This window comes from Lutra lutra, chromosome 2 (genome assembly GCF_902655055.1).
Source record: "Lutra lutra chromosome 2, mLutLut1.2, whole genome shotgun sequence".
NCBI lineage: Eukaryota > Metazoa > Chordata > Mammalia > Carnivora > Mustelidae > Lutra > Lutra lutra.
In genome coordinates this window covers 141889261-141909581 of record NC_062279.1, presented here as the reverse complement: position 1 = coordinate 141909581, position 20321 = coordinate 141889261, and the positions used below count along the sequence as shown (strand labels likewise).

The 20321-nt window shown below is 62.1% G+C and overlaps 1 protein-coding gene across 2 annotated transcripts; it reads left to right on the top strand.

Moving 5' to 3' along the window:
• The first annotated feature begins 5973 nt into the window (after positions 1–5973).
• Positions 5974–20136, top strand: MXD4 (MAX dimerization protein 4). Of its 2 annotated transcripts, XM_047718647.1 has the most exons (6): positions 5974–6180; positions 6278–6377; positions 9850–9879; positions 15406–15520; positions 16442–16604; positions 16926–20136. In XM_047718647.1, exons 1-6 carry the CDS (start codon positions 6117–6119, stop codon positions 17081–17083), a joined length of 630 nt encoding a protein of 209 aa, XP_047574603.1. In that variant the 5' UTR covers positions 5974–6116; the 3' UTR covers positions 17084–20136. The 2 variants fall into 2 exon arrangements, with proteins under 2 accessions (XP_047574603.1, XP_047574605.1); XM_047718649.1 differs by lacking the exon at positions 9850–9879.
• The last annotated feature ends 185 nt before the right edge of the window (positions 20137–20321 follow it).

The following is a 20321-nucleotide window of genomic DNA, read 5'->3' as shown; positions in this document are numbered from 1 at the left end:
CTGGACACCTCAAACCACCAGGGCTGGGACTGGGGACTGATAGTCCCTGCTCTTACGGTTCCCTGGACTCTGCAGTGGGAGCTGGGGGGAAGGTGAGCAGTACCCAAAAGGCCTGCCCCATGCTACTTCCCTGACCCAGAGTCCTGGAGGCGGTTAGCTCCTCAGAGGCCACTCCTCCAGGTGGCTCTCCCAGACAGCAGCATCAGCCCCACCCCCCAGGCTCACACACAGCCTCAAAGCACAGCCTGGGGGCTCTTTGCAGTGGTCAGGGCAAAACTCTCAGGGCCTCTCCTGCAGAGAGGGGAGGGGCAGAGCCCAGCACCAAGCAGTTAATCAAAGGGGACCTCACGCCGAAGACTTAAAAACACAAGCATGGCTCTGTCTTCTGCTGGTGTGCTCAGGGCACCCCAGGGCTAGAGTCTGCCCCAGAGCGGGGCAAAGATGGGCACCCAGATGCCCCAGACCTTCCCTGCCCTTGGGGGCCTGCAGGTCCGGAGTAGGGACACGTGCACTGGTGAAGCTGGCTGGGCCTTGGGGGTGAGGGAGTATCTGTGGAGAATGGGGTGTCAGAATGCCCCCGAGGGTGTGAGCAATGTGGGTACTCCTGGCAAGGGCAGAGCACACCTGGGAGCTCAACTGGGTCACTCCAGACACCAAATTCCGGCTTTGTCCTGAGGGCACTGGGGAGTCATGGGAGAGTTCTGAGCAGGGCAGGGCACAGTCAGAATTGTGGTTGGGACACCTCACAGGGAGATGGGTGGGTGGGACAGAGGCCAGGGTCCCATGAGAGGTGGTAACACTCCTCCCATCACACATGGCCCTGCCGGGCTGTGTGGGCGGAGGTCTGGGAGGCAGCTTGGGCCACACTTGCCAGAGCCCAACCCTATCAGTCTAGAAGCTGCTAGATGACCCGGATCCCAGGGGTAGGGGCTGGGGTTGGGTTTCCTGGTCTCGGACCCTCAGGGCCTCCAGCCTGAGACTGGAAGATCTCCACCCTAAGACCATGTGTAGCAGCCAGGTACAGTTTGGAAGGCCTGGAAGATTTCCTGGAAGAGGTGGGGAACAAGCCAGAAAGGCCTAGGGCAGAGAACTCAGAAGGTGGTACAGGGAGAGGGGTTTTTGGTGTGAGCCTCAAGGTCCCTACTGTTTGTGGGAGGGAGACCTGCCCATCTAGTCCAGATGTACTCTCCCTCAGAGGAGAGGCCATCAGGGGCCTGGGAGCAGCAGCAGGGCTAACCCCTGCCCCACCTGGACCCGAAAACGGATGAGGTCGCTGGCCCTAAGCCATCAGTTTTCTACCCTCTGACTCAACACCACAGCAAATGCCTGGGTCTATACCATATCCCACCCTCAGACCTTTTTTTTCCTCACTATAAACATTTTAAAAAAATTGTTTTTGGATATCTTGGTTACAAAAAAATTTTTCATTTAATTTACAATTAAGTTGTCTAGGGTCATCAAGCATAGTGGGAAAACTTGTAAAGTGAAAAATCTAGTCCAAAGACTGTTCACAAATACAATAAACTATTTTCTTATTTTAAGTTTAAAAATAACATTGACAGGGGCACCTGGGTGGCTCAGTGGGTTAAAGCCTCTGCCTTCGGCTCAGGTCATGGTCTCAGGGTCCTGGGATCGAGCCCCGCATTGGGTTCTCTGCTCAGTGGGGAGCCTGCTTCCCCAGCACCAGCGCACCCCCCACCCCTGCCTGCCTCTCTGTCTATTTGTGATCTCTGTTTCTCTGCCAGGTAAATAAATAAAATCTTTTAAAAAAATAACATTGACATTGTGTTAGCTCTGCACACATTTAATTATGTCTTCATGCATCTTGATATCATCGCTGCCCCCTTACTGTATTCCAGAGACCGTTTTCTCCTGAGCACTAAGCTTTGTAGAAGGCCCCAGACGCTCAGAGGCCAGGCCCGGTGCCCGTGGCTGGCTGGCTTGGGCAGCTGCCACTCCAGTCCAGTCAAGTTCAACAGGGACTCTGATGCTGGCCGTGGTGACCTGGCAGGCCCTGCCCCTTGTCTCCGTGTGTAGGGCCAACGGTTAGAGGCTCTTGCCGATCAGGGCTGATGTTCGTATCCCTGCCACTTTCGGGGCATTCCTTTGTGCCCTGCCCACTCCTGCCTGGGTCTTTCCATGGATCCTTCTTTCATCCCAAAGCCAGCCCAAAAGGCAGGTACTGTCAACTGTTTTATAGCTGGGAAACAGGCTGAGAGAGGCTAAAGTGAGCTGGCCAAGGTCTTGTGGCCAGACTAGAATTCAGGGACGATTTGGGGGAGGAATGCAGGGACAAAAGTCCCCTGGACTCCCCTCTGGTGCTGGTGCACACCGGACATCTCAGGGCAGGGGAGCCAAGGCTTCTGGGAGGCTGGCTGTCATGCTGGGCTGGCCCTGGTCCTCAGATGACCCCAGGCCAGGCTCTGTGTCCCCCCACACCACAGTCCCAGAACCTGCCTGCTGGGACGTAACCAAACATGGCCTGTCCCCCACTACACCTGCCAAGGGAAAGGCAGGCTGTGGGCTGTCCAGGCAAGCGGGCAGCCCCTCACTCCCAGCCTCCTGCCCAGAAAGCTGGGGCTGTGGACCCAGGTGGGAGCAAGGAGTCCACCCCAGGGACGGAGTAGGCAAGAAGAAGGTGAAGCCAGGGGTGGGGCATCCTGGAAGCAGGAGGAGGTGACTTTGGAGAAAGAAGGGCCTTGAACACCTTGTCCTGAGGGCACGGTGTGTATGGGGGTGTGCTTCCTGGTGCCGTGCTGGGAGCCATGGGTATGTTCCCAAGGCTGTGAGGTAGAGGTGAAACTCTGGGTCCAGAGAAAGGGAGCCAGGGCCCAGTAGGTGTGGGGGAGGCTAGGAAGCAGCTTTCTAGAGGCTTCTTTCCCTCTGATGTCCTTAGGGCTTTAAATCCCCTCGTGGGATCCTAGGGGTGGGGAGTAAGTCTGCCTTTACCGAGCTCCTGGGCCAGAAATCCATGCCATCCCCCAAATACTGCAAGAGGTGGGTACTCCCATCCTCCTTTTATAGCCAGGGGAGCTGAGGCTAGGGTGAGGGTGGGGGAGGAAACCAAGAAACGTGGGCAGAGGGGGCCTTCCAGCCAAATCGGGACGTCCCTTCTGGATTCAGGCCCCACTCCTTCTCTTAGAGTCCCTATCTGGAGCTCTGGGGTGGACCGGGCTCCCCTAAAGGACAGGCAGGGGAAAGAATCTGGGGGATGGCACAGTGACGGACATGTGCGCTGGTGCAGGAGGGATGCACGGTGGAGGGCCCCTGCAGCCGGGATGCTTGGAGAGTCCTCTGGAGTGGGGGGCAGGAGAGGTCTATGCCCCTTCTTGGGCTCTAAATGGTGACAGAGGGGGCCTGAGAGGTCTGTGTCCTTCCTCAGGGGGCCATGGACTTGGGCTAGTTCCCGCTGGGACAAGGCCCTGTGCCGGAGTGGGGCAGGAAGGGCTGGGCAGGCATGAGAGAGGGGTAGGTGAGGTGGCAGCTGGCCTAGTCTGGGCTCAGGGAAGCCTCCCTGGAGGAGGTGACACAGCCCCGTTGGAGACCTGCCCTACAGCGCTGGGCCAGGGGTGGCACAGGGCCTGCAGCTTTAGACCCTGGGCCAACCAGCTGTACCTCTGCTCCCTGCCATCCCCTGCCCCCGCAACATACCCGGCGAGGGCACATTGACACTTGGGGGTGTGGAGCCTTGGCTGGCCCCAAGTGAGATCAGCACCACCCCACCCCCGTTCGTCCCCCACCCACTCACAGCCCCCAACCTTGCACCTTAGTGTCTTCCCTGGGGGGCTGTCTGGCTCCCTGGTTGCCCCCTAGGCCTGGGGTCCTGAGGCCTCTGCCCACACCAGGCCCTGGCCCTCCTGCCCAGCCCCTAGTTCACGGCCGACTTCTCCCCTCGCTTCCACACACTGCTTGCCCTCCAGTGCCACCGACACTCACAGGCACTGCTTGGCCCCTGGTGTTGCTGGGAGAGGGGACCCCAAAACAGCCTAACTGCAGATGGAGGCAAGGTGGGGCCGCCCTCTTTCCTCTCGGGCCGGGGTGCGTTGTGCATGTGTTCCCGTGGTCACACCTGGGTGCTTGCTCTGCGGGCTGAGACACACAGCAGCCCTCATGCCTCCTGGCAGTTTGTAGGGTGGGCCTTTGGCAGGTATCATGGACAAGCTGCCAGCTCTGGACTGGGTCAGCAACCTACCCTTCGCATAAGCAGGGATGAAGGGACTCTGCCTCTGAGGGGGAGGGATGCAGGGACAGAAGTCCCTTAGGATTCCCCTCTGGTGGGGATCTGCAAAATGCTGACCACCAGCTGGTGAGCCTGGGGTCCTGCTTCCTATAGAACTCTGCAAGCCTCTGTGCCCCCAGAACTGGCACCCTCCTTTACCCTGCACAGCATGATCCAGGGCTCTGTCCTGGATCGTGAGGCAGGAGCAAGAAGGGCTGGGGTTCCTGTCAAGGGGTTGTCTTAATGTCCATGCAGGGCTGTCTAATGGCAGTAGCGGTGATACCTGTTGGGTCCTGCTGAGCTCTGCTGGGAGGGTTGGGGTGTAGACAACACATCCCTAACCCCATTTCTCAGGTCACGCAGCTGTAGTTCCCACCCCTGGCAAGTAATGTGAGGCCAGGAAGGGTCTTGGTCTCCATGCTCCTGGGTTACCAGGCCCAGGTCACATTTAGGGTAGCACTCATCTACCTGCCCCGGGGATTGCAAGGAGACCCTGGCCAGTCCCCACACCTCAGGATTCCTGGCTTATCTATAAATTGGGGAGTTCAGAAATTCCCAAGGGAATGCATATGAAACCTCTAGCAGATCCCAGGACAGGAAGTGCCCAGATGTTTAGTTTTGGTTGTTTTGTTGGCAGCAGCAGTACCCCATGTTGAACTCTGGGCAAGGTGGTCAGGGTCCAGCTACCTTATCCTCACACTCTCCAACCTGCCCGTCCCCTCCTCAGGGGCTCCCAGGCCACTAGTCTCAACAATTAGCGAAAAGGAAGACCGAGGGGACCCAGGGCCAGTCTGGGGCTGCGTCCAGGCTGCCAGACCCCGTTCCCACGGAGCCAGCTGAGGGGCATAAGCCACTAGGGGCCATGCAACAGCCAGGAGCTCGATGAGGGCCTTGCTCCCCTCCCACAGAGGGCAATGCTCTTCCCCAGAAACCGCTTCTTTGGCCAGAGGGGACCAATGCCCGGAATGTCTTGGAATGTGCCCACTCTGCAGACAAAACGCGAGCACGCAACTGTCCACTCTTGGGGGTCCCTTCCTCCCCGGGCCTCTCCCTGTTGAGATGAGGCTCAAGGAGATCCTTCTACGCCCCTCCCCCGAGCTCCGCCCTTCGCTGGGGTCACTCTGCGTCCGGCGGGAAGCGGTGTCGTGCGCAGCCCACGCGACACCCCCGAGGAGACCACGAGGTCCCGTGCTCCCGCGGAGCCAGAGCTGCGGCGGCTGTCCCCGGGCAACAGGTTCTTGCACACGACGTTCAGACCCCGCGGACCGGCCAGGAGCACCCGACGCTCCCCGCACCCTAACGGATCCTGGGGCGCGGGCACCGCGGCGTGAGGTCCCACGGCTCTCCGCTTCCTCTCGGCAACGCGTCCGGCCGCGGCGCCCTCATTGGCCGCGCGCCCCGCCGCCGCCCATTGGTCCGCGGTCCCTGTTTTACATAGTCCGCTCTAGGCCAATCGGCGCATGGCGCCTACTTAACATGCACGCCAGCCGCCAGTCAGCGATCGCGGGGGCCGGGCCACCACGTGCTGTTGCTAAGCTTGGGCTTCTAAATTGTTACTACCGCGGCGGGCCTATCGGAACCGAGCTTAGCATCTGTCAACATTCTCGGCCCGGCCCGAGGCGTTCGGCCAGCTCCCATTGGCCCCGTCTCGGCCCAGCGCCCGCCCCCGGGGCCGGAGCTCCGGCCCCCATTGGCTGCGCCGGCCGCCGCTCGCCCTTATGTGTCAATTTGAGGGCCCGAGGCGGAGGGTGGCGGCCGAGCGCGCAGGGAGTCGGCGGAGTCGGGGAAGTGGGGCCGCCGGGTGCGCGGGGCGGGCGGCGAGCGGAGCCGGCCGGAGAGGGCCGGGCAGCGGCCGCCGCCGTCCCGGAGAGCGCGGGCGCGCGCGGGCGGGCGGACGATGGAGCTGAATTCCCTGCTGATCCTGCTGGAGGCGGCCGAGTACCTGGAGCGCAGGGACCGAGGTAGCGCCCGCGCCCCTTTGTGCGCCGGGCCGCGGGCGGGCGGGCGGCGGCGGGGCCGGGCCGGGGCGGGGCCGCTGACCGCGCCGTGTGTCCGCAGAGGCCGAGCACGGCTACGCCTCGGTGCTGCCCTTCGACGGCGACTTCGCCAGGAAGAAGACAAAGGCGGCCGGCCTGGTGCGCAAGGCCCCGAACAACAGGTACCGCCCCCCGCGCGGCCGCCCCCCAGCCCGGTCCCCGGGGCGTCCCTCGGAGCGCCCCCCTCCGCGGGCCCCGACCCCCGCACCGCGGCCCTGCTGCCGGCCGCGCGCCCCGGCGGCCAGCCTGGAGGAGGAGGCGCGCCCGGGCTGCGGCCGCAGCCCCGCCCGGCCGGCCCCGCCCGCGCCGTCGCCATCTTCCCGCGGGCCGCGCCTCCTCGGCCTCTAGCGTAAACAGTGCCACGCGTACAGCGCCCGCCGCTCGGGGTCTCCTCCCGCAGCCGCTCCCGCTCCCAAGTTGTTCCGGACTTTTCCGGCCACGATAAAAGTTGTCGGGGGCACGAGCCGCTGCCCCGCGAGTCCGGGGAAACTGAGGCTCGGAGCACAGCAGCGTGGGATGGCCCGCCCTGGCCTCTGCCGGTCGCGGGAGGGTGGGCCGCTTCTCTCATAATGCTGGGCCGAGTACGCCCACCCCTGGGGGGGCCCGGACAATGAAGGCGCACGGAGGACCTGCCCGGGGGCCCCCACCCCACCGCGGAGTCCATTCTCCTGACCAGTCTGCTGACATTGGTGGAACCGCGGCGACAAGTGCAGGGGTCCCCTCTTTGGGACAGGAGGCCCTTTTGAAGGGGAGCCTGAAGAGGTGCAGGCCCGCCGTGCAGCGGCCCTCCCCCACCTCCCTTCTTTTGGCCTTGTTCCCAGGCTGGAGAAGCAGAAAGCTGGGGTGCACATCCCTGCGGAGGGGGAAGGACCCCGAGCTAGGGTTCCGTGGGGTTCCACTCTCCCCGTTGCCATGAGGACCACCCCACACCTGGCAGTGCCTGGGGGCCTACTTTGGCTCTGGACCATGTCACCAGGCGGGGAGCTGGGCTTGCTGGGGGCTTCAGGGCCCCTTGGCAGAGGGTGCGGCTCATTCCTGTGGCCTGCCGGTTCTTGGGAAACAGAAAGGCTGGCACAAGGACCCATCTCCTGTGACGTCCTGGCGCCCTGGGCCTGGCAAGGAGTTGGTTGAGTCTCCATCTGCCCTGGCTGGAGGAGCCTCCCAATGCCAGCCCTGGCCCCCTGCTGAGGATAGTTTGGGAAGAGATATGTGAGGGGGGCACCCCGGCCTCAGGCCTCCTGGATGAGCCAGCCAGTCCCTGCTGTTGGCTCTCACTGCCCCTAAATACCCTGGGGCCCATGGAGAACTCCTGGGCATGACCTTGGACTCCCATGAGGTACCCAGAGTTGATAATCAGAATCCCAGCTATGACTCTGGGGGCTTCGGGGTGCTGAGTAGGTCAGGATCTGCTACTGTTTGCCCAACCCAGGACAGATGTGTTATTTTTATCTGCATGTGAAGGCTGAGGAAACAGGAACAGAGAAATTGAATTCCTTGCCTGGGGCCACCATCCCATCCCTGGGACCCCCATCCTGAGGTGGGGTCCTGGCCTTCTCCATTCTGCCAGGCAGAGACCTTCAGGGCGCTGGGGAGGGCCAAGGTGGTCTCCTGGGTTGCAGTGCTCTTCTCTGCTGTTCCTCTGGGCCCAGACCGGGGGCAAGGACCAAGCAGGGCCTTAGAGGATCTGGGGCCCTGACTTGGCTGGCATCTTCGTCTCATCATGATGAGGGAAAAGGATGGGCACTGGTGGGACCAGAGCAAGGAGGGGGGCGGGAGGGCAATGTGTGTGTGGGGAGGCCCCACAAGTCTCAGGAAGGGCTGTGGGGGACAGTGGTTCAGCAAGAGGGAACTGGAGCCAGCCTGCTGGGGTGCAGGTTCTCGGAGAACATGGCCAGGAGAGTACCTGCTTGGGGCTGCTGACGCAGGGTGTGAGCCAAGGGATGCCAGGAATGTACCTAGCAGAGCCCCAGCCTGGGGTCCCCCCTCTCCCCAGGCCCAAGGAGGGTGTTCCTGGGACCCATGTTACAAACCTGCCATAGGCTATCACAAGTGTCTGGACCTGGGAGGGGCCCCAAGAGGGGCTCTGGGCCTCTCTCCATCCTCTAGCTAGTCAAGGAGTGACCCCCCTCCCTCCAGGATGGGGTCTAGCCCGGCCTGGAAGGGAGAGGCCAGACGCAGCTCTCTGTATTGAAGGACACTCACTGATCCTTAACCTCATCCACACGTGAGCAGACCTCCAGACCCACACGGAGGGACTGTGGTTCAGACCTTGCGGAGTTGATGGCTTTGCTCCCTCCTGGTCCTGGCCAGTCCTGGCAGAGGTTGAGGCTCCCTGCCTGGCTCATGTGACCAGCAGGCCCTCCAGGCTCTCCTAACACTGCACAGGGAGGCCCCGGGGCTGATTGCCCTGCTGAGCAGAGGGGAGGCCTTGGGCCCCAGTTGGCTTTGGTGGGGCCATGGACCATGGCAGGCCACAGAGGTGGGAAGGATGGGCAGGCACTCCAGCTTGTGGGATGGGGACGGGTGACACACTGTCCACAGTTCCTGGAGCAGGAGGGTAAAGGCAGGCAGGCAGAGGTCAGTAGAAGCTCCTGAAAAGAGTGAGGGGTGGGGGGACAGCACTCAATCTGGGTGTCCCCTGAGGTGGACATAGGAGTGCCTGAGTGCCCTCTGCTCACATGCGAGGCAGCTGGGCAAGCCTAGGAGCCCTGGCTGTCCATGGAGTCCCCACCTGGATTGCGAGGATGATGGGGAGCTGGGAGATTGGCCCTGCTGTATTGTTGTCCTACAAGGCACGGGCTGTGGCCCTGACTGCCAGGGCACTCAGGACTCTGTACTCCTGCCTGGATGGGCCAGCTGGGCAGAGCTTGAGCAGCAGATAGGGCCCCTGTACCCAGACCATGGCCCCAGAGGGAAGTGAGGGCCAGCCTCCCTCCTGCCCACTGGCCTGGGGAGCATTCACGTGGTGGAGGCATCCTTATGTGCTGATCCTTTTGGGGCTGGGTCTCCTCTGTCCCTGGGTGTCCCCAGCGCTACGATGAACTGTGACGATGCAGGTGGGAGACACCAGCAGGGTAAGAATGGTGCTCCAGCTGGGTCCAGGCCAGACTATCCTGCCCCGTGTCTATGCTCACCTTCCCTTGACTCTCTGTGCTAACTCCCGTAGTTCCAAAGATACCGCTGGCCTCTAGGAGGGGGGAACAGAGAAGGCTGGTGGCTCAGGGCCTGGGAAGTCTGGGGAGCACAGGGTGGGTTAGTCCTAGTACTCCTAGTACCTTCTGGAAGGGGCCTTGGGCCCTTCTGCTGGCCAGAGCCCCCACAGGCCTCCTGAAGTAAGCTGGGTGGCCCTAGGCACCCCTGGATACAGCTGCACTTCTGTGTCTCCTGTCCTTGTCACTTAGTGCCAGGTTCTCCCACCCCCGTCTTCACTAGGCAGCCACTCTCCTGCCCTGGCCCTGCCCAGCCTGAGGCATCCTGGGGCCCAGACCCTCTCTGCCACCGTTGGCAGGTCCCCAGGCCCCCAAGTTATGCTGTCATTCCTGTCCTGGTGACCAGGCAGCAGAGTGAGCTCTGTCTTTCTGTCTCTCTAAACAGGTCTTCACACAATGAACTAGAAAAGCACAGGTAAGTGATCCCCTGTCCCCCACTTCTGGTCGCCCCTATGAGTCCCCTGATGCATCCCACCCCCTCCCCCTTCTGCTGTGGGGATGCTGTGGCCACAGCCCCATGCCTCCTAATGTGTCCTGGGTGTGGCCTATGGTGCTGCCAGGCTGGGCCCTTACTGAGGAAGGGTCTGTCTTAGGAGGCAGCGTCAGGCTCTGCTCTCAGGCACTCCTATGCCAGGGGGCCGGAGATGGGGGCCCAGGCGCTGCTCTTGGAAGTTCTGAGTGGGGGGCAGGGCCTTGGAGCAGGACCCCCTATGCTGGGTGATGGTCAGGCCACGTTCTCTGGAGGAGGAGAGCCATATCTAAGCCCCTTCGGGAGCAACTTGTGAGCCCTTAGGATGCTGGCTTCCAGCCAGGAGGGTTTGGCCCTCTTAGTCTGGGGTCCCCTGCACCCTGGGGCCTGCCTTCCAAGGAGCTCCTGCTGGTCTTGTGTGGGGCCACTGGGAAGGGTACCCAGTCTCTGGCCACATGGGCCTGAAGGGACGCTTTGGGTCAGGGCGGGATCCAGGGGAGCCCCCTTCATGCCCCCCTACTGGCTGTGAGTCTGGGTCTGTGCTCGGTCCTCTGGGGAGTGGGAGGGCTTGGGGAGAGAAGCAGGGCAGGGCAGCACTGTTGCCGGAGCTAGGTCCCAGGGCCCCTCCCTGGCTGACCCCAGCTTGGGTGCTGCAGGCCTGGCTCTACCCTCGGGCTCCGTCACCCTGGGCCTCCCCTAAAGTTGGGACAAGGCACAGACAGGCTCAGCCCTGCAGACAGGGACCCTCCTGGATCTCAGTGGGGTGGTGGGAGCTGGGGGTGGGTACAGAGGCCCTGAAGGGAGGAGCTGTGGTGCCAGGACCAAGGGATGGCACATGGTAGCTTTTTCCTGAGCTTTGCTCCCATCTGTGAAATGGGCCAGCTCTTTCCGCCCTTCTTGGGTCAGCATGGGAGGGGGGCTTCTGCATACAGCTGAACTCGCAGCCTGCTCTGGGAAGGTTTGGAGCTTGGCCAGTTCTGTGTGTCCTCCGCCCGCCCCTGCTCTACGCCTACGGCAGCACCAGCTTCCGCTCCCCTGGGATTCGGCCCTCAGCTGGGCGGGCGCTGGGCAGGGACAGGACGCCGTGTTCTCTGGAGGAACCATACTTCCTGGACTGGTCCTGTGTTTGAGGGGATCCCAGGAGGCCATGGAGGTGGGGCAGGTGCAGGGGCCCCGAGAGCCAGGCAGGCCCCAGGCTTGCTCCCTGGCTGGAGGAGGTGGCCAGTCTCCGCTGAGACCGGGGAACCTGGACAGGCACATGGGGGGTGTTTTGCAGAAGGCTTCCTGGGGTGGTGTCTGGGAAGACAGCCCCTCATGCAGACAGAGGGGACGAGGCCGAGGGAGGGTGGGTGCCAAGGGCATGACAGCCCGTAGAGAAGGACAGATTGCTAGCCTTTGACCCCTACAACTGCCCCTTGACCCTGGCCTGGCCTCAGTCACCTTCTACCATAGCTCGCCCTGATAGGCTGGGCCTTGGGGTCTTTTTGAGACACAGAAGCTGGATAGATGGGTGACTTGAGATCTCTGTCCACTCCCCCGTCCCAGTGCAGGGTCCTGTTCCTGGCTGGCCAATAGGCAGCTGTGGATAGCCGTGAGGAGCCCCTGGTGGGGACTGGGTCATGGCTGTGCCTGTGGCTGCCCAGCGCTGATGCAGGATGCTGCTGGCCGCTGGCCACAGGAAGGAAAGAAGCACTGGCTGGGTCACCCGGCCAGCTCCGGGGAGGGGGGTGCACAGGCCCTGGACATTGCCTTCCCTGGAGGTCTGCCTCCATTGGGCCTGTGGGGTTTCCCCTTGCCTGTTCTTTGAGCCAGCCTGGTCACCCTGAGGCCTGTGCAGCCTGGCCCTGATCCTCCTCCCAGGCCTCATAGGAAGCAGTTCCTGCGGGTCTGCTAAGGCTGGCACTCCGCTGCTGACCCCAGGGCCAGCGGCCACGGAGGTCAGGTGCTCCCAGGCAGGGTGAGGCTCCTGGCCCCAGCTCCAGGCTTCAGCCTTTGTGGATGGAGGCACGGAGCTCCCACCACCTAGCGCAGGGGCTCACGGTCTTTATAAATCCCCTGACAAGTAGAAGGTGCAGGTGAGCAGAAGGAGCAACCGGACCTGTGCTTGCCTCCCCGCCCCCCACCCCAGCGCCTGCTGCACCCCTCAAGGGAGCCACAGTTCATTGCGTCTCCCTTTTCTCCAAGCAGCCAGGCCTGGGGTGGCTCAGTGCGTGGCCGCGCAGACACTGGGGGACATGGCTCAGGAGCTCTGGGTCTTCCTCCCGGGAGCGGGGATGGGGGTGGGGGCTCGTGGTGAGAAGCTAGGAAGGACCTGTGTCCAGAGCTGGGCTGTGGCCGGCAGCCAGAGCCCGAGCTGCTGTTAACACTAATGCAGTGATTCCCAGAGGCAGCTCCTGCCTCCTGAATCCCACAGGCTTCCTTCAGGAAGTGGTGAATTTTCAAAGCTCCCAGGAATGCCAGGACAGCCACAGGGCGCTGGCGGTGGGCCGGGGGCACCGTGGCAGCCTCGGAGGAGGGCTTGGCTGGAGCCAGAGTAGCCCCGGGTGGCGGGGCCTCAGCACCCCCTCCCGCTCCCCACAGTGGCATACCATCTGGGCCGAGAAGGGTGGGGACCTGCCCTGGCCCCCACGGCCGGTGCTTGGCAGAACTGGGTCCTTGCCCCACCGAGGCTGCAGTCCTGGCAAAGTGCCCCGGGGACTCGGGCGGCCACATTGTCTAGTGCTCAGCATCCCATGGGGATGGTCCCGCAGACTGTCTTTGTCCCTTGAGGAGCCTCTGCTTTAGCATTTCTAAAGCAGTCTGTCCACGTCTATGATGGATGCTCGGGGGACCCCGGTGCCCCTCCTCCCCCAGAGAGAGCCACCCTAGGTGGCTGGGAGGCCACCTGCACCCCCCCCCCAGATACTAACGTGGATAAGAAGGGGACCTTGTTATCCGCTGTTTCATAACTTGACCTTTCACCTGCCACCACGCGAGCGCTGTCCTGTGTCGGTGCCTTCGCCACCGCCGCTGTCCCTGTGCCGACACCGACACGTGGCTGTGCTGCCGGTGCTCTTAGCTGTGGCCTCTGCTTCGTGGCCCACGGCCCTGCAGCACACCTTGTCACCCTGGGGTCTGGTGCGAGTGTTGACAAAGGTGTCAAGTTGCTGCCATGGCCATTGGGTGCGTGGTCCCTGTTTGCTCCCCTCCCCCAATGACCCCACGACGCGTGGCTGACCGCACACTGGCTAGCCCCAGAGCCAGCTGGTCTTGGCAGGCGGGCCTAGATGACGGCCTCCCCCACGGGGCTTGGGTTTCCTCACGAGCTACGCAGCCGACTGGGTTTCATGTTAGCTTAGCGCTCTGTGTTCTGCAGCTTGCCTGTGTGTGTCCTTCGTCCATTTCCACAGTAAGATACTCCTCTTTTTATTTTCGATGTGTATGAGCTCAAAATGTCACGAATACTAACCGTTTGTCTTTTATGTGTATTACAGATATTTTTCCGCTGTTATTTGTCTTTTAGCTGTGTTTTTTCTTTCTTGTACAAATTCTCTTTCTGATTGTAAAAGTAATATGTGGTATTTTATCTTAGCATAGAAAGCCTGAAAATACAAAAACAAAAAACTATAAAGCTAAAGAAATAAACGTTGCCAACCATGTCACCCGGAGACGCATGCCTCCTGTTCTTCATTGTGTCCTGTTGCGTCTCTCGTGTGCGTCTGCTGTTTGAGTTTCTTAAACAGTATTGGGTCCCTTGTCACGTAGGTGGTTCCGTACGCCGAGCACTTGTGAATGCGAGAATGTGGAGTACACCAAAGTGATGGTGGGACTTGGGGTACTTTTCATTTATTTTTCTTTGTCTTGATTTGCGGTTTTTGATTCTACACAAAGATCACGTACTGCTTACGTAAGCAGTAGATTGTTAGAATTGCCATTTGCTGGAGCGCAAATGGGGAAGCCACCCCCCCAGCCATGAACTGGACATGGGGGGCAGGACAGCAGGCCCCATGGTGGGAGGGTGGCTCCCTGGCTGGTGAGCCCCTCCTTGCACATGGAGCAGGGTTGGCAGCCTGCCCCAGTGTTCCTGGCCCTGTTTTCAGTGGGGGCAGCGGGCAGGGTCCTGAAGCCCCTTGGAGGTAGGGGAGCAGAGGTTCCCAGAGTCGGGGTGGCCTTGCTGGCGTGCCTCTCCCCAGCCCTGTCTTCCAGTGGAGGTGGGAGCTCATCTCTGAAAGTCCTCCAGCCTTGAGGCAGAGTGCAATCTCCGTGCCATGTCCTGGAGGTTCTTGTGGACAATTTCTAGGTCCCAGGGTGCTGTGGGCTGGGGGGCTGGGGGGCTGGGGGGTTTCTCTGTCCGTGGGAGGGTGCCACAGGGCCCTGGGTGACAGACATAGGGCCTTCCTTCTGCAGAGAGGGGCTGTTTTCACGGCTCTGCCAACAGGCTCCTGCCCGCACCTGGCTGCCCCTTCTCCCAGGCCTCGGGTGCCCCCTCAGTCCGCTGTCCTCCCAGGCTCTGCAGCAGCAGGGGGCTGTGGATGGGCAGGGCTCTGGCTGGTCGGGGACGGGATGATAGCCGGGAGTTGGTGAGGGAAGGGGTGAGTGGGCCAGCAGTCTGTCAAGGCCTCACACAGATGCCCCCCACCCTCCAGGAGCTTCTCAGAGCTGCAGCTGGGCCTCCCGCAGAGGCAGGGAGGGTCTGGCATGTGCACGTGGCAGAGGCCCCCCGGCCATCCTGGTGGGCAGAATGTGTTTCAGGGTGAGCTGTGGCCACCCCTGGGGTCTCTGCCAGCCTGCCTTCCCACATGGATTAGCCAGGAAGGGCGGTGATTCTGATGGGCGGGACCCAGGCCAGAGCCCCTCGCCCAAGGCCTCTGTGTGAACAATGTCACTGGGTCTTATGAGGGTGGTTGGGTGAAGATCTGCGTTTGTCTGCATGGTCACAGGGACAAAATTTGGAAGGAAGCAGCCTCCTCTCAGGGGCACCAAACTCAGGGTGGGAGGGGGCTGCTCCTTGGCCCTCCCTGACCCCGGTAGACTTGTGTTTCTGTGGTGACATGACCGGAGACCACCCTGAACTTGACAAAGTGGAATGCCAGTCTTGCCTGGAGTCCCCTGGCCCTCTGGGAGCAGCCCGAGGAAGGCACTAATCTCACCGCTGCAGGTCGTCCCCTGGCCTCCTGGGTCTCCTGTGGTGGGTGGTGACTGCAGGGTGAGCCAGGGCTCTGAGGCTGTGCCCCGAGGGCTATGCTGGGCTGGCTGGCTACCTGGGCCCCAGCTCTGTCTCGGGGAATCCAGAAGGCGGGTAGCTGGCTCTTTGGGGGACGCTATCAGCCAGGCTGGGAGGGGAGCCCTGGAGAGGGACCCTCAGCAGGTCCATGCAGGAGTCTGGCTGGCCGCCTCTCATGCCCCCAGACCTCTCAGGTCTGCTGCTGCCACCGCTGTTGTCCCCCTGGCTCTGCCTCCCTGGCCTTGACGGTTTTGTGTGTTCTCTTTCAGACGAGCCAAACTAAGGCTCTATCTGGAGCAACTCAAGCAACTGGTGCCCCTGGGCCCCGACAGCACCCGCCATACCACGCTGAGCCTCCTAAAGCGGGCCAAGATGCACATCAAGGTGAGCAGGGTGGCACTCCTACCATGGCCTCAGCTGGCCCCAGCCCGTCCTGTACACCCCGGGGAGGGACCAGGGGCCTGACAGGGAGCTACCTAGCAGGTGTCCACTGGGGACCTCTGGGGTAGTGGGGGCTTGGGGATGCTGAGGGTGGAGGGGGGCACAGGTACCTGCTGGGTTTTATCGAGAAGTGTTGGAGGGGTGGAGGAGGTAGCCATGCCGGGCTGGGAGAGGTGAAGGTGGGTGCAAATGGCCCCTGGGACCCTGGGCTGTGGAAGAGAGGTGGGGGCAGGAAGGGCAGGAGAGGAAGCGGGCAGCCCAGGGGTGTTGGGAGGTTCTGGGTAGAGGGTGGGGTTGGTCTCCTTAGGCTGACAGAGGCAGTAGATGGAGTGAGCTGTTGTTGGGGGTGGGTGGGCCTCGAGACCACCTGCTGGTTTTAGAGTCAAAGGTCCCTCAAAGGACCCCGCAGAGCCTCCAAGCCAGCACAGGCAGGGGTGCCCTGGGGCAGGGTGGCGGGAGCTCGGAGAGAGGCACGGAGCAGGCAGCCTGTCGGAACAGAGTGCTGCCCTCCGGGACAGGCGGCAGGGGGCGGTGGGGGGGAGATAGCCACAGTATGGGGGGCAATGGGGACAAGACCACCGAGGGCAGGCTGTCCTCCAGGAGGCTGTGCCAGCCCAGGGCCCCCACGTGACTTGGCTTGGCCAAGTTGGGTCGTGGCCATGGGTCTTCTGGAGCTGGTCGGCAGATGCAGAGCCTGGGCCTGGGAAGTAGTGCCTTCTGTAACCCCTGGCAGGTCGGGGGGCGGCCCGCGGGGCTGGGGTGGGGTGAGAATCTGCTCTGCCCAGGTCTCTGGGTTCCAGTTCCTGGTCCTGGTCCGGGGGGTGGTTCCCCCACCCCCACCGCTCACAGCACCCCCACCCCCAGAAACTGGAGGAGCAGGACCGCCGGGCGCTGAGCATCAAGGAGCAGCTGCAGCGGGAACACCGCTTCCTGAAGCGGCGGCTGGAACAGCTGTCCATGCAGAGTCTGGAACGCGTGCGCACAGACAGCACGGGCTCCGCCGTCTCCACGGACGACTCTGAGCAAGGTGGGCATCTTGGAGCGCCCCCGGAGGGAGATGGGAAGGGGGTGGGCTTGGCCGAGGAGGCAGCCCTGGGGAGGCTGGGGATGACAGCAGATGCAATGAGCACTCAGAGTGTGGTCGCCTATGGGACGGACGAGGAGGTTGAGGCATGGAGGGCAGCGGGCCTGAGCTGCGGGCTCCCTGTTCCTCCCTAAGCCGTGGACCCGGAGTCCTCACACCCCCATCCCAGGAGCCTCGGCTGCCTCCACCGAGGTCAGCCCTGGCTTTGAAGGGAGCCCCGGCTGGCACCTCCATTCTTGATCCTGCCTCTTCTGTTCTCCCCAGAAGTGGACGTAGAGGGCATGGAGTTTGGCCCCGGAGAGCTGGACAGTGTTGGCAGCAGCAGTGATGCGGACGACCACTACAGCCTACAGAGCGGTGGCTGCGGCGATGGTGGCTACAGGCCCCCCTGCCGGCGGCCTGGCCGCCCCGGCCTTTTGTAGGCCTGGTGCCCTTGGCTCCTCAGCCCGCCTGCCGACCCGGCCAAGTGTGCCAGCCCTCCAGTCCTCGAAGCCTCTCCACGGGCCCGCTGCCGTGCCATTCTGGAAGCTCCAGCTGCCACCCGGGCTGCCCACCTCCGCCCACCTGCCGGTCAGGGCCCACCGTGCCGCCCATCCCTCCCAGCTGGGCAGGGACCCCTGCAGGGAGATGGGGCCCAGCTCCCACGTCCCGGAGCCCAGCGTAGCTGCCCACGGTCTGTTCTCAGATTCCTAATCATTCCAGAAGTATTAAATATCATTGCTGCAAATCTCGGCGGGCACCGTGTGAGGGGCTTAATGACCACTGCGGGGAGCTCAGACCCCAACCCTGGATCCCAGGAGAAAGGAGTGGACCGAGGAAGGAAGGAAGGAAGGCGTGGCTCTCCGTCCATCTGTCCATCTGTCTGTCAGTCCACGTAGGCTCCTGAGGCCTGGACAGAGGGACCCATGAAGGGCGGGACTCGGGTGAGCACCCTGGGGCAAGTGGGTGGAGAGGGGCCTTTGCACCCTATAGGTGTCAGGAGCTAGGGCTGGATTCCTGGGGGCAGGCCAGGCCACCCCGCCCCAAGCTGGGCAGCTTCTGCTCTGGTAGGTCCCTCAGATGTACACATGCACATGCCTAGGCACACACGCGCACATGCAGACACACAGGGTCTGGACCCAGAGGGCACGTGTCTTGGGGAGGTCGGCCTTCAAGGCTCGTCTGGGCACATGCTGGCTCCAGGCCTGTGTGTGGCTCCTACCCCCAGCCTGGCTCCCCTTCCTGGTCTGCACAGGGTGGGGGGCTCCCCTCCCAGGGGCTGGGTTGCACTGGGGCAGCTGCCTGAAGCTACAGAGTCCTCAGGAGGCTTTCTCATCTACCTTTAAAAAAATTTTTTTTGCTGCACTGCCCAGCAGCCCCGAATGGGGCTCCCAGGAGAGAGGCTTTTTCCCCAAAACAAGAGAAATGTTTTTAAAAAGAGAAAAAAGCTCTAAGGACTCCCTGCCAAGTGACATCAGCGTGTGCTGCCTCAGTTTCCTGAACAAGATTTTTGTACTCTATTTTCCTAGCCATTGTTGTGTCCTTGTTTGCTGAGGGGTGGGAGCGACCCAGCGTCTCAGGGACTCGTCTTGTCTGTCACCGTTGTCCAAGTGTGCCTTGTGTCCCGTGTCTGGCCCCGCCCCACCCACCACCACCAGCATCTCCCTTGTGGCCCAAGGGGTGCCCCTGGCCCACCCCGCAGGTGCCCTTCTAGTTTCCTCCCCGGGCGGCAGCCACTCCTGGCACCCACTTCTGTGGGTGAGAGACTGCCGGGCTAGGCAGGAGTCTTGGGGACGGCTCTCTGTCACCTGGCCCCATTGCTTGGGGCCTGCCGGGCAGCCTGGCCTCATGGTCTCCCCTGTCCCCAGCTTGACCCTTCCCTGCTCCCCCTGCTTGGGCCGAGGGCTCCAGATTTCAGATATTGGCAGCTGATGGAGATAGCCCTTCCCCCTGGGTAGCTGGGCTTGGGCATTAGGCAGCTTCTCTTGGCCTTTTGTTCCCGAAGTCCTCGTCCGCGCAGCAGTATTTGGGTGGCGTGCTGTGGGGCTGGCCTGCAGCTGCGTCTACTTCCCTCTCTGGTGCATTGTACCCAATTTCTGGATTGTGGAGAAAGTTCGTGTTTGTTTTTGGTCACGCCGATGGACACCCCTGGGGCGGGTGGCCTCCTGAGGTAGAAAGGGGTCCTGGAAGCAGCTCTGGCACAGAACCTGCCCCGCAGGGGCTCGGGATGACACGTGGAGAGCAGGCCCGTGGGAGGCAGAACACAAACTGGGGAGATTGTCCTGATATCTTGCTGGTGGTTGCAAGGAAAACGATTCTGTCAGCATCTCCTTTCAGCTTCCCTGGGGGTCCAGAGCCCAGATCGGCTTCTCCCATCTGCCAAGTGCCACACAGTGCTTCTTGTGAGCACCCAGCTGGCTCTGAGCAGGGTAGGAGGGCCCGAGTAGAAGATCCCGCTGCAGGAGACACAAGTCTAGAGCCCTGAGATAGTCTGCGCTCTCAGATCTTAAAGCACTAGCTCCCCATATAGCTGGCAGCTCTGCTCCCACCCCAGCCAGCAGAGTCCTCCCTGGGTGACCAGCTGGGGCCCTCAGCTGACCTTCCTGGCAGTTCAGCCCGTGGCTTTTCAGGCCACGGTTCCCATGTGGGCCGGGGAGTTGACCTCACTGGCTACCTAGGGGCACTGTGGTCTGGAGGCACCTCCCCTAGCCAGGGTCCAGTGCTAGGGATTGCTCACACATGCTTTCACCCTGCTCCCTCTAGCTCCCTGTCTTTTGCATAGGTTAGCTGGTGCTGGTGGCCAGAGACCCAGAGGGGGCCCAGCTGAGGCCACGTTGGATAACTGAGCATCGTGGAGTCTGTAGGAAGCAGATGGGACCCAAACAGGGCTGCGGCGGAGTCTGTGACCTCTATCCATATGCCCTCCAACACCTGTGTGGGCCATTGTGGCCCTCGGTGGCTAAGGTTTGGGTCCCCACCCTCACTGGGAGTTGACCCTACACCAGGCCACCACTGCCCCAGTGCAGACCCAGCTGGCTGGGGAGACTTCAAGACAGCTGCTTCTCCTTGGAGCTCTGGGCCTGCCTCTGTAGTTGGGGTCTTGGAGGCCCAGCACCCCAGCCTGCTCTCCAGGGCTGATGGAACCATGTGCCCAGCTAGAGCCCTGAGGGCCCCCGCCCTCCTGCCTGCCCCAGACAATCCCCATCTGCTGAGTAAGGCAGGCTTCCCCCTTTCTCCCATCCCCTGCCTCTCTCTGGGCCAGCTAACCTGGGGCTCCCTCCCCACGGCCATGTACACAGAACTCTGACCCTGGGCCCCATATAGGGCAGGTTCTGTGCCAGAGTCTGGGGCTGCCCAGGGGGCCTGGTGCTGGCCAGGTCCGTGCATCACGAGATCCTCGCCGGAGAGAATTGGGTTACCCACCTGCCTGTTTACCGGGAGGGACTGTGCTGTACCATTCTGTCTTTGTAATATAAATACAGATTTTTATACCTCATCCATCTGGCTTCCAGTTCTTTCCATCACCATATTTGGCTCCCCTCCCCTCAGCCTCCATGGGGAGCCTGAGCCCACTGGTGACCTTGGCAGCCTTCACTGCCCTGTCCCCAGCTTCTGCTTTTGGGGAGGCCCAACAGACCAAGGTCCTTCCCCACTGCCAGCCAGCCACCACGGAGACATCAC

Bases quoted from the DNA above. Each gene is read 5' to 3' on its own strand.
- MXD4 (XM_047718647.1), top strand. From the start codon at position 6,117: ATGGAGCTGAATTCCCTGCTGATCCTGCTGGAGGCGGCCGAGTACCTG. The intron at 6,378-9,849 runs GTACCGCCCCCC...CTCTCTAAACAG, and splicing joins CGCAAGGCCCCGAACAACAG to GTCTTCACACAATGAACTAG. The intron at 16,605-16,925 runs GTGGGCATCTTG...TGTTCTCCCCAG, and splicing joins CACGGACGACTCTGAGCAAG to AAGTGGACGTAGAGGGCATG.